The sequence below is a fragment of the Chelon labrosus genome (assembly GCF_963514085.1).
Source record: "Chelon labrosus genome assembly, chromosome: 7".
Classification (NCBI taxonomy): domain Eukaryota; kingdom Metazoa; phylum Chordata; class Actinopteri; order Mugiliformes; family Mugilidae; genus Chelon; species Chelon labrosus.
Window position 1 is genome coordinate 14,054,460 of NC_140343.1, and position 16,468 is coordinate 14,070,927.

The following is a 16,468-nucleotide window of genomic DNA, read 5'->3' on the forward strand; positions in this document are numbered from 1 at the left end:
GCCCCAGTCCTTCTCATGTCACCGCCTGTCTGCCTTGTTTTATTACTAACACACATTGCTCCATTAAAAGCTTCTTGTGTTGATATATGTGATTTATCTCTGAGATATTTGACCCAGAAATTAGGAATTATTTTTCAAAAGAACACAGGAGACAGTTGTTACGGAAAGGGTTAAAAAAATTCCCACCTACATTAGGAGTTAGTTTCAGTCTATAAACTATCTATGAAACGTACTGTACTTGTGACCTGAAATTAATAGCATATGAAGCTAATAGCATTTGTTTTATTAATTGGGCACCCTTGCGTATTTTTGTGTGCGTGCAAAAATGCACTTGGCGATGAATCTATAATAGATAAAAAGACACAAAGCTTCAAAGTTCTTTTTCATGTTTGCACACATCAGCGGTGGGCAAGTTCCCAACAAAGTCTTGGACTAGGAAGAAGGAAGTGAAGTTGAAGACTGATCAGTTACTTGAGGGAGTGCAAACTTACAAAACCTCCGTCCAGTGGGAAATACGTCTGTTCCAGTACAACAAGCATTTTGATTAAATGGGAACCAAAATAGGCGGAATGATTAAATTGACATCTAAGTCCTTTAGAAGGAAAAGTATGCCTGGAATTTTCTCAAAACTGGAATCGAGATCCTGTGCCTGCTGCCCCCCTCCCTCGCTGTCTCTTTCTCATTCTTTTTCTCAGCAGAGACCTAGATGGGCTCTTGCAAGCAACTTGTTCCACGCAGACACATTTCAAACATCCAAATGCAGCACAGGAGACACTTGGGTTCTTAGCCTTCCCACCTATTCCTTTCCAGTCGCCCTCTTATTAAGCAGGCATGTTTAAAAATGACTGTTGTTGAGACCATCTTTGAAGTGAGAAGGTGAAGATGTAGCGGTGAATGCTGTAACGTGGACATTAGTCAGAGGAATGTGGCATAGTATGTGCCTGGCGACATCATTTTATAGAGGTAACCTAGAGATTGGTGTGTTTTTAAAGTTTAATGTACATTAAAGATGTAAAAAAAAAATTATAAGAGGCAAAATACGGTGCAGTTGTACAGTAGGTTTATCATTTTTGAGTGACTCACGCATTGGCTCAGCTGTGTTATTTTGTACTTATAGATTGAGAACGGCTAAAAATGAGGAGCTCGCACGACCACAGATGAGCAGCGCAATATATTGCTGCTTGGGAAGAGCTTTTGTACAATCAAGTTTTAATCTCTTCTTAATATTGAGTTTCATTAGGATATCACGAAACTTGCACAGCTGGGACAGAACTGCAGGTGCACCTTACGCTGCAATGCGAGACAACCGAACCACGAGCTACAGATTGTCATTGTGCTGAAAAAGAAATGCTCTTAAAATATCAGATATCAAATTGGACATATGTTTAATCTTAGAACTGAAATGGATCGGTTAATCTGTCAGTGACTGCGTTTACATGGTCTTTAGTTTCCCGATTTTGAGGCTTATCCCGGCTTTGAGCATATTCGGGATATGGTGTTTACATGGAACACAGAGAAACCCGGTTATTCATATCCCCGTATACATGATAAATAACAGTATCCCGTTTTCCGATCGCTGCATCCTATCTGCGCATGCGTGTTTTACGTCTTTTTCAATGTTTTCCAACGCGACCTAACTTGTTCAACGGAGCGAGGTGGAAAACCACGTAGCTTTTCCGCAACAGATTTGAATACATAAGCATGTCGGTGTTTTCTGCCATCTAAGCACGTCGTTATGTTTAGTTCTTTCATTACTTAAAATTCTGTCTCTTCGTCGCTCCAAAAGTGAGACGTTCTCGTTGCCGCCATGTTGTTTGTATATCTAGTGCGTCACTTGGCGTCACTCGCACCTGCGCAGACAGTGGGCAGCCGTCAGAAATCGGGATAAGGTGTATACATGCTTCAGTATCCCGGCTTCTATCGGAGTACTCCAGGTAGCAAAGCCGGGTTTCTTGAAATCGGGAAATGGGCATATCCCGATTTCTGAATTCGGGATATGGTGTTTACATGGACAAACACGAAAACAGGATACTTCAATATCCCGATCAAATTCGGGATACTAAAGACCATGTAAACGCAGTCAGTGAGAAAATGAATCATAGATATTGGTTTATGTCATGTCCTCAAGCAAAAATTCTCAATTTCCAAATTTCATTTTTTACACCAAATAATCAAGTAAATAACTGAATATTAACCAATAATAATGATTAGTTACAGATAGCTATACATGTATATAGTGGAAGGAGTTGAGTGGTTCCATCTTGTGAACAGTAACATGGGAAAACAATATGAAACCATTTCTTTCCCAGAATCAGCTTTATTGGCCAAGTATTTGTGCACATACAAGGAATTTGAGTCCGCTAACTTTTGCTCTCTTGTTCAAAAAACACAGAACTTAAACAAGTGTAAAAAAATCTAGATCTAGATCTGTACACGTAAAATAAATTTTTTAAAAATAAAGGATAAGAGCAGATGTATACAACGATCCAGGAGTTTGTAGAGTGAGTGTATGCAACACAGAACACACATGTTTTTAATCTCTTTCTCATACACCCGCTCCTAAACAGGCTTGAGTTACTGTATCCACAGCGGCTGAACATTGTAATCAGGCAATACGGCAATACAAGCGCTATAGTGACGCCTCCAGTCATCCACCTAGTCCATGCGCCGACTGTGAAGTTAGGCAAATATGTGTTTATTCTGCAAATACTTCAACAGTCAGCCAGTAAGAAAGTAGCCTCAGGAACAGGCAAATTAGGCACACAATGAATTAGCGGTGTCATACAGTACGTTATGTTGTGCTAGTGTAATGTGTGTGAATTATTCGATATTGTTGACATACCTTCTATATTTGCGAACCTAACTGCAGTTAGTTAAAACAAGTCTGTGAAGAAATAAAAAAAATTAAATCTAAATTCAAATCATTTAAAAGCTGGTGTGTGGCAGCATTTTGGATATAGAAAGTATGACGACAAAGAAGAGCTGGACAAAAGCAAAGCTACATTCACGATGTGCCAACTGGGAGTAAAAGATTGTGGAAATGCCATAAAATCTCAAAGTCCACCACTGTGCCAACACAAGGCCAAACAACCGAAAATGTCTTTGGACTGTGGGAGGAAGTCAGAGCACCTGAATAAAATCCATGCACAGTCCACACAGACGGGCCTTCAGCAGATTTAAACCCACTGCTGCACCCACTGCCTGTTAGATTTCCTGGAGAATGAAAAGAAATAGTTTGTTTTTGGCTTTAGGAGTCACCAGATCTCAGTCCATAATCAGTATGTTTGGTCCATTTTCTATTTTATCAGCCATATTAGAAAGACATTTCTTCACAGAAAGATGTTCAAATTAATGTATAGTAATGATTGTTAAAATACTACTCACTCACTATTAAGCAGAACGGAGCTTGATTATTATGACTTTATAAGTAGTTCATTCATGGTGTAGATAGTAATAGTAATCCCAATATGTATATTAACAGGTAACAGTGGCTATCATGTCATCATTTTTAAGTAAAGCATTGTTATTTTCCATCACTGTCCTTAATAAATCCAGTTAATGCTTATTTGGTGTCTGAATAAGCACTATAGTTTCATCTTATATCTCTCGTCAGCAGTTCCTTAAGAGACTGCAGAAAGTTCCTAAAAATGTTCCTGGAAAAATTCCTGCAGACAAAAAGGGCCACTAGACAGTCATTCAGTCATTCAGTTCCTGTGCAGTCAGACAGCTTTCTAGCTTTTCAGTCTTTCCCAACACTGAGCTGAAGTGGACAGAGCTTCCTGTTTGATGTGCTTGGAGAAGTTTTAAGGAATCATTTACTCAGAGCACTCTTCTCTCCTCCACTCTGTCACTTTGCACCTCCTTCCTTTCCCTCTTGCCGTTTCGACTCTTTGTTCTTTCCCTCACAGTGTGGACGCCAGACTCTGTGTTTCTTCACCTTTCCCTCATTGCCTTTGCTCTATCGGTGGTTTCAAAGACTATGGTCGCTGTAAAACCTTGATCTGGCCACCCTATTATTGTTGGAGTCTTAGATTAGATTAGATTCAGCTTTATTGTCATTACACATGTACAGGTACAGAGCAACGAAATGCAGTTTAGCATCTAACCAGAAATGGTGTGGTGTATAAACAGTATGGTACAGGTTGTTTTTACAGATCAAAACCTATGTACAGGTGAGACCATATATACAGGTGAGTGAGCGAGATATACGCAATGATTGAATGAAGTACTATACGCATATTATACAGATGGATTTGTGCGTTAAAGGTGAGTAGACTATAAACAGGAACTATAACAACATATTTTACAATAAAGGAGATGGGCAGTTGATAAATTAGGCAATACAAAGTACAGATAAAGTGAGCATAAGCAGTGCATAAACAATAAGTAGACACTACCTAATGTTACTAAACTAATGCAACATAGTACTGTGCAAACAGAATTGTTTAAAGTGTGCGTGTGAAGAACAGTCCAGTAGTGCAGTGGTGATGGTGTTAAAGTCTTCAGCCAGTCAAACTTTGCATTAGGCTGACAGAGCAGAAGGTCACAATTGGCCAGACAGCAGCCTCTTATAGAAACCCAGAGCCATTAACTCTGGAGGAGTCACATGAGCTTTTCTGCAAAAGTCTCCTCCTCATCTAACTTACAAAATGTGAGCCTGCCGTCTTCTCCTGCGCCTTACCTTGTTGAATGAGATCCCAGAAACTGTCATCTTGCATGTTTGTCATGTTTGTTAGCAGGTACACCAATCTGGGCCTCACTCTTCAACAAGTAGACTGCACGACATGTAGGATACAGCACAAGTTAATTTACAGTGTGGACTACCAGCTGTCGCCTGAGATGAGTGAGATAATAGGAGCATTTTGGACATCATATGTGATCTCCATTGGCATTAAATATTTAAAATGTGCCATGGGGGTTGCAACTTCCTTTTTTCATATTGGAAAAACAGAAATCGCCATACCATATTTTGTATTGGACTGATTAAAGTAGTAGATTGTTTTCCACTTGTTAAAACTTCAGTGTTAGAAGGAAGGTTTTTGGAGATGGTTGGCTTATGCTAGGGCTTAAAAAACAGGACACGATGTCCTTTTTTGCTTTGATTTTGACCACTAATCTAACAGTTCTCTAATGGAGTTAAATGAAATGGTGCAAAGCTAGTCGATTTTTTTTAACGTACTTCTCATGGTGGCGTAATGCGTTTTGAAAAACTAGTTTTATGTACATAATTGTTCAAATATTTTCCACTGTGACATTTCTGTTTGAAAATATATGTGTGTTACATTCAAAGAAGGTCAGGAACCAAAAACCAAACATTATAGCCTTCATGAATATTTACTCCGTGACTGTTTGAGTAGGCTCTGTACTGGTCCTTAGCAATGGGTGTATATGATATGTGTACAGTGGTAGTTAGTATAGTACATATGCAGTAGTTTCTACAAAGTTAATGTAACATTTTACAACTTAAAGGTTTCTTTCAAGCGATTTTCCTTAATGAAAAACTTGGTTTCTAGTGCTTTTATTGACAACAGATCATGGGCAACAAAAAAAATGTCATTGACAAGTTAGTAATAGGGTTTTTATTTTTCCTTTGTGACAAAACTGAAACCAAAAGCAATTTAAAAGTTGCCTTTGAGAATTTTGTTAAAATGTATTCCATGTTTTTTGCATAAAACAAAATTTAAACGATTGTGGAAAGTTTGCACCAGTGACCAGGAAATTTGACAAAATAGTTATATATCTTAAGCAGCTACGCAATGGCTTATGTCAGTTTCATGTTTTGTGCCTTCAGAAACTTATTTGCAGCATAACCACAAATTCACATAGAAAATTCCTAATTTTGGATTCAGAATAAGATGCTTGGTATAAGTGACAGATCTAAATAGCTTCCATAAATTTTGAATTCCCATAGGCTGAGTGGGGAGTCCTGGCTGAGGGTGTTGTAAAAAGTTGCGTATTTCGCCGTGCTCTGCGGTTAAACACTGAAGCCTATCAGCTGGTGTTTTCTGCCATGGTGTTAGAAATCCATTGCCGGAGTTGCCATGGGAACTAGCATTACCCCTCAGGAGTTGCTCCAGCGAGTGTACAGTTGCTTGTCCGTGAGAAATGCTTCTGCTGGGTTTTCCACTTAGCCAGAAGAACAGTGGGATCTGTTGAATTAAGCCGATCGTGGTTGCAAGACGTGCCCTTTTCCTCTGGTTGTCTGTATTCGGGGAAAATTCAAACGTACATGAATGCACGCACACAGTTACTTAGCCGGCACACACACAGCTCATATATCTATCCCATATCCGCACCCAATACTTCTCTGCTTATCAGTTTTAAACTTGCCTTTATCTTTCCAGCAAGACTGAGTAAGGAAAGGGAAAGCAGAGAAACTGAACACTCAGTATTTTTTGCTGTCCCTCACAACCCAGTAACAGCCCTCCCTTCTGTTCAGCTCTTTAGTCAATGAGAAAGTGAACTCTCCACTGCTGTGTCTTGACAATTGCTATTTATGTCCCTCTCTCAAAGACATACTCTGTCTGAAGGGGAAACTCCAATGTTGCCTGACCTGCTTTCCGCAGTGAAAGATCCTGTCTGGTTAGAGGGCAGTCAGCGCTCAGGGCACTCCTCCACTGTACACTCAACTGTGCTCTTCAGTCAGCGAGAGTCAAACTTGTCTCTCGTCATCCTTGGAAGACATTTCAGCTTCTTCACTTTGGGAACAGCGGTTGTATTTTATAACACGAAGTGCGTCCAATTATCTAATCAGCCACTGCAGCCGTGCTTCGACAGTGTAACTGTGAACGTTATCAGGGCCACAGTGGTTTTGTTGTCATGTTTTCTTTCTTTTTTTTTTGTCTTTATAATTTTGTAGTGCTATTTTAGTGTTAATTCATGTTAGTTGACACTAGAGGCTGAGGACTACCGTGTGGTTCTTCAGTACACACAGTGGTTTTCCTCATTCTTGCAACATGGTGCTGTGAATGGCAGTCCTCTATCCTTCCACCATTTTGGCACACAACGCTGACTTAGGTGAAAATATCTATGTTGAATGTATTGCAGTTTCGTTCGTCTATTCCTGGTCCCTAGAAAGATGAATCCATCTAGCGTTAGTGTCCAATTTAAACTGATCAAAGATATTTCCATGAAAGGGAAGTTTTACGCTCTCTTGCGGTGTCTTTCCCAGTAACCTCTGATGTAGCGTACATTAAACTTGTATGACTTACCAGCTGTTTTACTGTCTAGAGAAAGAGAAGTCTAAACTACATATTACTGTGCCTGTTGTCATTGTATGGTTCTTGCTGCACTGGACTCATTGCATTTTTTTGTCTTCGTCCTTGTGTCCTTGAGGCTCTTAAATTGACTTGTTTGAAGGAAATGTGTTAAAAGAAGATTCAAATCAATCCTTTGAAAGATCTGATAACGATTCAAAAAATCCTTCAGTGTTTTTTTTGTAATATATATATATATATAGCATTTCCTGCATCTTCTCATTAGAAATCTCTCTACAGTCTTGGAAGACTTGTTTTTATCATGACTAGTCTTGCGAGACTGTGCAGCAAGATTAGTGCACATGTTAGGGAGATTGAAAACATGACAGAGGCTACAACTCTGAGACAGCATCAGGCCTGAAAGATGATGTGTGACAGCGTTTTAGATTTGAAAAGTATGACGACAGAGAAGAGCAAAGCCTGATGCAAGATGTCTATACTTGAAGTCAAATATTGTGGAAATACCACAAATCTCTGAACTGAATCGAATCAGGAAATGGGTAGCAGTACCCCGCCCTACCATCTAAAATATCTTCAAACTGAAGACCTTTGACCTGTGGAAAAGACAGCGAGATTAAAGCAGCATTACCATCCTAAAAGGTCCTTTAGCCCTTTGCATATCAATCAGCAACTTAACATGAAATTGTACTGGAGTTATTTGATTAAAAGAAATTGTCACCTGTAGATTAATTCATAACGAAAGCGGTTGTCAGTTGCAGCCCTAGTTGAGATAAGTAGAGCAAAAACAAGCATGAAATGTAGAGACCAGAGAGAATATGTGTAGCTGAAACTGCAGTGACTCAGACCAGAGTGCTAGGAGAAGTGAGATGGAGAGATGAGTGGTGGAGCGCTTGAGCAGGGTTGTAGAGGAAGAAAATAGGTGGTGGAATGGGGGTGGAAGAGAGGAGAACTGCTCTGGAGAGACCTGCTTTGGAAACCAGAGGTTGAGTACGGGTTATGGGTTATTCAATGACCACAGTGTACAAAGCTCTGATACTTTCTTCCTGACTTCAGTGTCTCCCAAGCCTTTGAGTGGCAGTTTGTTCACAGAATATGTCCATATAAAGAAACAGAACCTGCTGTGGACGGTCTCGTGGAGAAGGTGAAGTGTGTGTGAGAGCGGGGATCTTTGGCGTTATGTGCAGTTCTTTCCCTGCATGTGCAAGCAAGTTTTCCTCTCTGTGACTCGGTCTTTCTCTGTGTTTATGCACGTGTGCATATGCATGATGACTGATACAAAATTGGAGAAGTGAACTCTGTGTACCCGACTCTTTGTTGAGCTGAGGTGAGCCATGCAGTCCTCATGTGGTCACTGGGGCCTCTGCGGTAACCACTGCCAAAACAATCATTACATTGCATTGTTGCGTTATACATCTGAGGACGCAAGAAACGAGAACTGTTAATGGCTAGACCATAATTAAGCCCAGAAACATCTGTCAATATATTTTAGGCTTATTGTTTAGATCCCTATCGAGGTCTTGATCGCCAGAATTGGAAACCGCCTGTATTGGTGAATCAAAAACTTGGGTCTGGATCATTGCCTGGGAGCACGATGGTACAGATTTTTTTCACAGCTCTGTGCATCAACACTACAGTGTAGGTGGACAGACGAGGTCAGCTTGGTGTAAAGACAGACCAATTTATTACCACATGCATAAGAGTTATATAAGAGAGGTCTGTTTTGTTGTAGTTGCTGGTATGCTTGGTTGACCAGTTGAGAGCAATGTGGCCTTCTTTCTGGCCTTTTTTTTTTTTTATAGTTTGTTCTCAGAGCAGCAGAAATATCTTTGCTTGTCATTGTGAAATGGGTACGTGCAGAATAGATGCATGATATATTGTTATTTTTAACTGATTTGTTAGACAGGGCTGGCTAGATGACCGCTTGTGTTGGGGCATTAATGCTTTGACCAGTTTTTCAAATAACTCTTTGCACCCATTACTCGTACTATTGCTCAGTTAATGTTTGCTTCATTTTGCAGCTTTCATATGAGACTATATTTTCACTCATAGTTATACATAATAACTTTCTAACTACATCTCATTTGAGTGATTTCCTTTTTATATAGTTGTAATACTATAACTTTCATTTGTGTTTGTGGGTCACAGCAAGCCAAAATAATGAACCAAAGGAACTTTAACGTCAACAGTTCCATATATCTGTAAGCTATTTGTGATTCTCATTTCAGGGGTCAGCTGAACGACAGTTTCTTGTCTTTTTTTCAGGTACTGGAGAGAGTGGCAAGAGCACTTTCATCAAGCAGATGAGAATAATCCACGGGTCGGGCTACACAGATGAGGATAAGAAGGGCTTCACCAAACTGGTCTACCAGAACATCTTCACCTCAATGCAGGCCATGATACGTGCAACTGAGACCCTCAAGATCCCCTTCAAGTATGAACAGAACAAGGTGTGTACTGTTGAGGATAGAAAATTACTAACTAGCCAAGTACTAGCTAGCCATTTAGGTACATACGCAACTGTGCCACTGGGTAAAGACCCTAAAATAGATGATGTCACATACTTCTGTTGACCAGTCGGTCTTTAGCAATGCTTAGTTTCAAATCTAATGAATCAGGTTGGAGTTATTGACCTACTCTGGGTATCATTTGGATTTTGGGCTAGGCTAACCTGCATTAATCGCACTGAAAGTATCTCAAGCCGCATTCGTCTATGAACCATAAACAAAATTGGATCTAGGATTTCTTTGGGACTGGTTTTCGGTTCCCAACCCTCCATTCATTTGTTCCTTATTAATCACAAAAAATATTAAATCACAAACAAGAAACAATACTCAAGTGCTGTGTCTTGAGTCAACATTGGCTGAGTGGTCACTCAGTCCCCTTTGAAAGACATTGCTAGTAATCTCATCAAGCCACATTCAAATAGATAGACAAAAGCCTGATAATAAAACAAGGTGTAAAGTAAACTGAGTAAAGCTCGTTACATACTCCACAAGAACTGATAAATGTGTTAATTTTCTTGAGGTAACAAGAACAAAGTTTGTTTTGGCCAGGTCAGTTATACTTCTCGAGAAACTCAAGTGTAGTACTCCTTGGAAGTCCTCATAGGCTCCTCCCACCGAAGCATACGTCACACGCACTAAGCATTGTGGGAATCGAGAGGCACTTCTCTTATTTTAGGATGTCGGCCAGTCGTTTTGATGACCTTGTCCGTTGGATCGCGACGTTCATTCAGCATGCACCCACGCACAGTACGCCGATCGACAACTGTGTCTTCAGTTGTCTCCGCCAGCTGATCCTCCAAATGATCCATTGCACAACCGCTTTTCAGCATCAATCATGCCCACTTCCAATGTCTGACCAGTTACAGAATAGTTCTCGGTTGTTCTGCCCATATGATGTGTCAAGAACAAGCTGCGAGAAGAGAGAACAAATTTCTCGGTTCTTGCAGAATATGTACCAAACATTGTTCTCTTCTTGTGAGCCGTGGTCTACGATATCACTATAAATGTTCATAGGCCACAGTTTGTCTCTGAAAAGGCAGTCAGTGGGTATGTACTACATGTAGTACAAACGCTATAAATGATAAATAAGTTGTAGTAGTGCTAAAGTACTACAGAGGTGGAAAATGCAATACTCCACCTGTTGTAATTCACTTTAAGATTTGGATTTACAGACCATTGTTTAATAAAACGTATCTATTTTTCTCAGAATAATGCCCTGGTGGTGCGCGAGGTGGACGTGGAGAAGGTTTCATCATTCGATCAGCCGTACATCGGCGCGATAAAGATGCTGTGGGCCGACCCTGGCATCCAGGAGGCATATGATCGCCGGAGAGAGTACCAGCTTTCTGACTCAACCAAATAGTATGTCTGCAATGTATTAATCGACTAGAAACACTCATTTTTTTTTGGTTTATTTGTAGAAGTAGTGGAACAATCTCAAACATTTTTCAGCAGTTTTCTGTCTGGGCTAAAATACACTCAACTGGAGGAAGGGAAGAAGGCTCAGACAGATGGAAAGAGACGGGGAAAACGGAAATGTTGGCAGGTTTATAAACGACTGCTAATTATATCACTGCTAATTCCAACATGCATTAATCCATTTCAGACTAATATGGCTCCTTAGGAAGTTGAGGATTGGAAAGAAATCTGAGCTAATAGATGTATATGACGTATGTAAGTGTTATTTATCAGTTACTGCAGGAAATATATTGATCATTTTTAAGCAGCTGGTTTTCTGTTATTCTTTCTTACTTTTGTGCGTAAGGTCTTGTACAGTTGGTTTGCCTACATGTGCGTCTCTGTCATATGTTCCTTCCCCCTTCGCAGTTACCTTAGCGATTTAGAGCGAATAGCATCACCAGGCTTCGTGCCCACTCAGCAGGATGTGCTGCGGGTCCGAGTGCCTACCACCGGCATCATTGAGTACCCGTTTGACCTAGAGAATATTATCTTCAGGTACTTGTGTCACGTGCTGCCCATGATGTCGCTGGTTGACTAGCTGTGCCACAGTTGGTCAGCCAGTCGGAAACCGTCGATGCCGCTATCTCCATCTACCCTGTGCTGTATTGCAGGGCTTGACACTTTAACATATCCCTGATGGTACGCTCTCAAAAACTGGCCTCGAGAACAGCCCCTAAACTGACTGTCAACACTAAATACAAAGGTAGTAAGTTTTATTATCGCTCAGGCAGTCTTCTCCTTGAGTGCTAAATCAACTTTTTGGTGTCAAGTCAAAAGTTAAACTTACAAACCGTCACATGGAGCATTTTGACAGGCGCAGAAGTTAAACCTGAGGACAGATTTATATTTGGGAGCTGCCATCAAGGATGAAGCTGAATTTCTAAGAGGACGCTGGGGAATAGTGGTATGAAATGTCACGTAATCCCCTCATAACTCTTGGAAATGGTCTTCTTGGGTTACATCTGGACTGGTGCACTTGCTTTTGGAGGGGGTGGGCTTTATCTGCTGTTATGCTTCACTTTCTCTTCCCTCCCTCTCTGTCTTTTGTTGTCCTACCTCTCTCTAGCTATCTAAGTGATCTGGATCGTATTGCTGAACCGTCCTATCTACCAACCCAACAGGATGTGCTTAGGGTTCGAATCCCAACCACTGGGATCATAGAATACCCTTTCGACTTGCAAAGCATCATTTTCAGGTAGAAGAAGACCTACACTACTTTGACTAACCCCAAGTTTGTTCCCCATTCCCTCTGAAACCTGTCAACAAACTTAACAACTTGTTTTATGTCACCATTTGTGAGTTTAAACTCCCAATCAATTATGTTATTTTACTGTATATTCAATGTGAAATACCACAGTAATTTCAATAAGTCCAATGAAATGATCATTCCACGAATCTATAAATCAATTAACAAAAAAATCTGCTTTTCTTTTTAAATTACTGATTATTGATTTAAAGCTTTAGTCCTCAAGATTTCAACACTGGTTCGTTTGGGTACACCTGTTCTTACTGTGACAAAATCACCACTCCCTGAGCTGTGACTGTCTCTTCCCAAACAAACTCATTGTTTTGGTGAAGAATTTGGTCTTACGGGGTCAAATAGTTTTCCACACAATTACAGGACACGGCCACAGGAAGTTTTGACCGTACTATCCCCACAGCTCTGAATCTCATCATAAAGCCAGTGATGAGTCAACCATGAAGGCGTTTTTCAAACAGATGGATATTCAGTATCAGAACATTTCTCGTGTTAGGTCATTACAGAATGGCAACGGAAATAACAACTTATACCACTTCAATATTTTTGGGGCTTTTGTCTTCATTTAAATAAAAAGCAACCGAGATAGAAAATGCAGCATGCAGCAAAGGTCCTGAAACCCCAAAGTCACACTGGGAACTTGGCTAATGACCATGTTAGCCAAGCAGCATCCTGTGTGGCTGGAAAAACTAAACCAAACGTGGAAGTGCCAAGTTCAAATGACCACTTGAGGCTTACTCATTTCCCATAGACACCCATGTTGAAATTCCCAAATAAACTGTTTCATAAAATGGACTCCTTTCAAAATATAACTCTAAAAAAGCTCACCATCCCATGTTGAAGCTAGAAATATTTCATAAAGATGTCAAAAACAAATGAGGAAAGGCTTAAGGCGCTTGAGTGACAGTCTGCTGCTGTCTCAGGTTGCTAGCTGTCTGCCTGGGCAGCCTCACCTCCACCGCTCATTGAATTAGCCAGGATTTAGATGGAGTCAGGCACTGCCAAGATGGCGACAGACAGACAGAGCCACCACATCTCTTTTGAGATATCTTCTTTTAGAAACGTGCGACGCGTTCATCCTTAATTTTAGCCATGCAGTATGCTTCCTTTCCACTTATTACTTTTGAATAACTGATGTCACTTAAATGCAGTCTAATTAAGTATAACAAAAGCAAGTCTACATGAATAATTCAATGTAAAATAAACTTATCCATATATAGATGCTCTGTTCTTAGAAAGGCTCATAACAGCAGTCGTTTTACGTCATAGTCCCTCTCAAAGATGCAGGACATGGCGCAGAGACTGTAGGGCCAGCCACCAATACATAGAGCAGCTTCCCTTCCTCCTAGAGATAGAGATGGACTTAGGGAACAAGAGCGATTACAGAAGAGTGCAAATCGATAGGAAGCCATCATGTCAGCCCCCTCCTACGCTTGGCAAGGCTAGAAATAACTCTGCTTGCAATGAGGCTGTGTTGAAGAGGTTCCCAGCAGCTCTGCTACAGCTAGCCGATAGGCTCTGCTCTGCTTGGCTGTGCTGCTGATGGTGAATTACTGCATGCTCTCACTGACATCAGTTTTGTGCTATGAAACTGAAAACATAAATATGAAGAGGCGATGAATGCGAGGTGCGGTTTTAATGGAAGAAGATTGTCATAATTGCGCTAATAATTGAGGAGAATTTGTTGCCACATTCATGTAATGAAAGACTGAGCACACTTGATGCAAAATGAGAAGTAATCCAGCCCAATATATGGATATTAACAATCATGTGTCACTATACAGCTGCTGTCTGCAGTTGACGGGGTCATAGCTGGAACAAGGAAGCCTTTCATAGACAAATATCTCCATTAGACTGGCTTCCTTCCCTTTTTAATTGGCTTTTTTGTCACAGAAAATGTCATTTCACTTGGTTTATTCAGCATAGAAGAGCTTATGGACCTAAGTAGGTCACTCATCCTTGCTAGAGGGGAAAAAAATGGAGGTTGTCTGATAAGAAGGAGTTTTATTTTAGGCTAGCTTCTGGAGGACTCCATTAATCAATGCTGTCCCTTCTTCTGGCAGACTCACGGAGTTCACCTTTGCCTGATCAAAGTTTCACTGTGTAGCTGTCAGATGGGACTGAGTATTATCTGAAATCTTCCATGCAATTCAGACTTAAACTTGCATAACTGCCAAGGACAGTCATAGTCAGAGAGGGTGTTTGGTCTTCTTTGGAAGTAAAATGGACAGATCAAACTACTAATTCTTTCAAATTAATTAATTTTAGGTAAAACCAGCATGTTAAATAAATAAATAAATAACACTTTAACCACGATCCAGGTCTCCTGCCCAGAATCAAAACCAACACACAGCAGCAAGTCCTTTGTTTTGATTTTCCTAAACATCTTCCCCGTTTCTTTTTTTTTTCCCCTTGTACGTTCTTCTTGCTGTCCTCGTGTTGATCTTCTTACACCCCTGACATTTCGCCTCTTTATAATTACTTCTAAACAACGACATACTCACTTAACAGTTCCTGCATGGGCTCTCCTGCATCTGTTCTGCAGAAATGGATGATATTGTTTGTATGTATGCACACATACACTTCCTTGTAGTTATTTTAGTTCACCTTAGGGAAGGTTTGCTCTGTCCTCTCTGTGATTCACGCTGCACATTCTCATTTCATGTTTCTTCTGTTTATATTCACGGTGCAAATGGGGTGTTTGTCTTGAAAAATGATCTTCTGTTGTAATCATCCTACAAGACTGTCCTTGAAATATATTAAGCGCCCTTCAATGGGACGCAGAGCGCAATGTAACTGGAAATGAAAAATTTAGGTGACATTTTCAAGCCGAATGCCTGTTTGCACTGATACTTTTCATTCTTGAAAGTCATATTCCTATCCTGAATTGACCCAGATCCTTGTCTTGATCTTGGCTCAGTCACTTCAGTGTTTCATCTCTGGTTGTTCCATTTTGATTCACTTTCTGTGGTTGAAATTCCCCTTGATTGACGTTTCCAGAGATTTAACGCAAGTTAAATCTTTGAGGTTGTGATTGGAAAAACATGCTTATCGTAGCCATTAATTAATTAGCAGTAAAAAAGATTGTTGAGTGGTCAGTTTAAAGCTAATTGTGATTCTCTCATCCCGCCATGCCCCTATCAGGATGGTGGATGTAGGGGGTCAGAGGTCAGAGAGGAGGAAGTGGATCCACTGCTTTGAGAACGTCACCTCCATCATGTTCTTGGTGGCGCTCAGTGAGTACGACCAGGTCCTGGTGGAGTCAGACAATGAGGTAAGACTGCGTACACATCATTTTGACTGCGTGTATCATAGTGAGCCTTCACGTTTCGTTGTATTTTGCAGGTTTGTACTTTAGTTCATGAGTTTTTTTCCCCCTCCATAATCTGAATTTAAATGAAGTGGCTTAAACATAGTGTTGTCTGTCCTACAGTCGGAAAGTAAAACTTAAACTCCATCTACAATTGTTAATAATTTAATTTGATTCAATTAAACTGTATGTAACGCCAAATCATGTGTCATGTTAAGACGCTGCACATAGAATGTATTTTAGAGATAAACGCAAAACCTTTTGAGAAAGCCACAAGTGTTCTGGTTTACCTCAAAACATACACCAAGAAAATGTTTATAATAGATCATATGATTATGTGTAATGTAAACGGTATGGCTCACATTACACGTAAATGACAGAGAGTTACCATGAAACTCTACATAACCCTTCACCTCTGCACAGCTTTGACTTCCTTATTTTGGTTTCATAGCCTGAAGCTTCTCTCTCACTGCTCTTATCAACACTGGTTTTAGCTGCAGATTAATAAAAAAAAGCTGTGTGTTACCTCTCCACGCCATATGTCAGGCAGACTAAACTGGCAAGTAGCTGCAAATAAGCAGTGAAAATGCCTCTTAGCAACAAAAACAGCTGTTTCAGAACGGCATACCGTGTTCTCTGGGCTACCCCGAATGTAGACGCACACTAATGGTTATAGTAATTATTTGAAAATCCCTCACAACTAACTGAACGCAGGTCT

At 40.4% G+C, this 16,468-nt stretch overlaps 1 protein-coding gene across 2 annotated transcripts in view; it reads left to right on the forward strand.

The window, feature by feature from the left end:
- Positions 1 to 16,468, forward strand: part of LOC311491055 (guanine nucleotide-binding protein subunit alpha-11) — a 31,661-nt gene that overhangs the window by 11,161 nt on the left and 4,032 nt on the right. Inside the window, exons 2-5 of one of the 2 annotated variants that reach the window (XM_084548903.1) lie at positions 9,480 to 9,664; positions 10,929 to 11,083; positions 11,549 to 11,677; positions 15,585 to 15,714. In XM_084548903.1, the coding sequence (XP_084405029.1) occupies positions 9,480 to 9,664; positions 10,929 to 11,083; positions 11,549 to 11,677; positions 15,585 to 15,714 (599 nt within the window). Of the gene's footprint in view, positions 1 to 9,479; positions 9,665 to 10,928; positions 11,084 to 11,548; positions 11,678 to 12,248; positions 12,378 to 15,584; positions 15,715 to 16,468 lie in introns of both variants that reach the window. The other variant, XM_084548902.1, reaches the window with a different exon arrangement.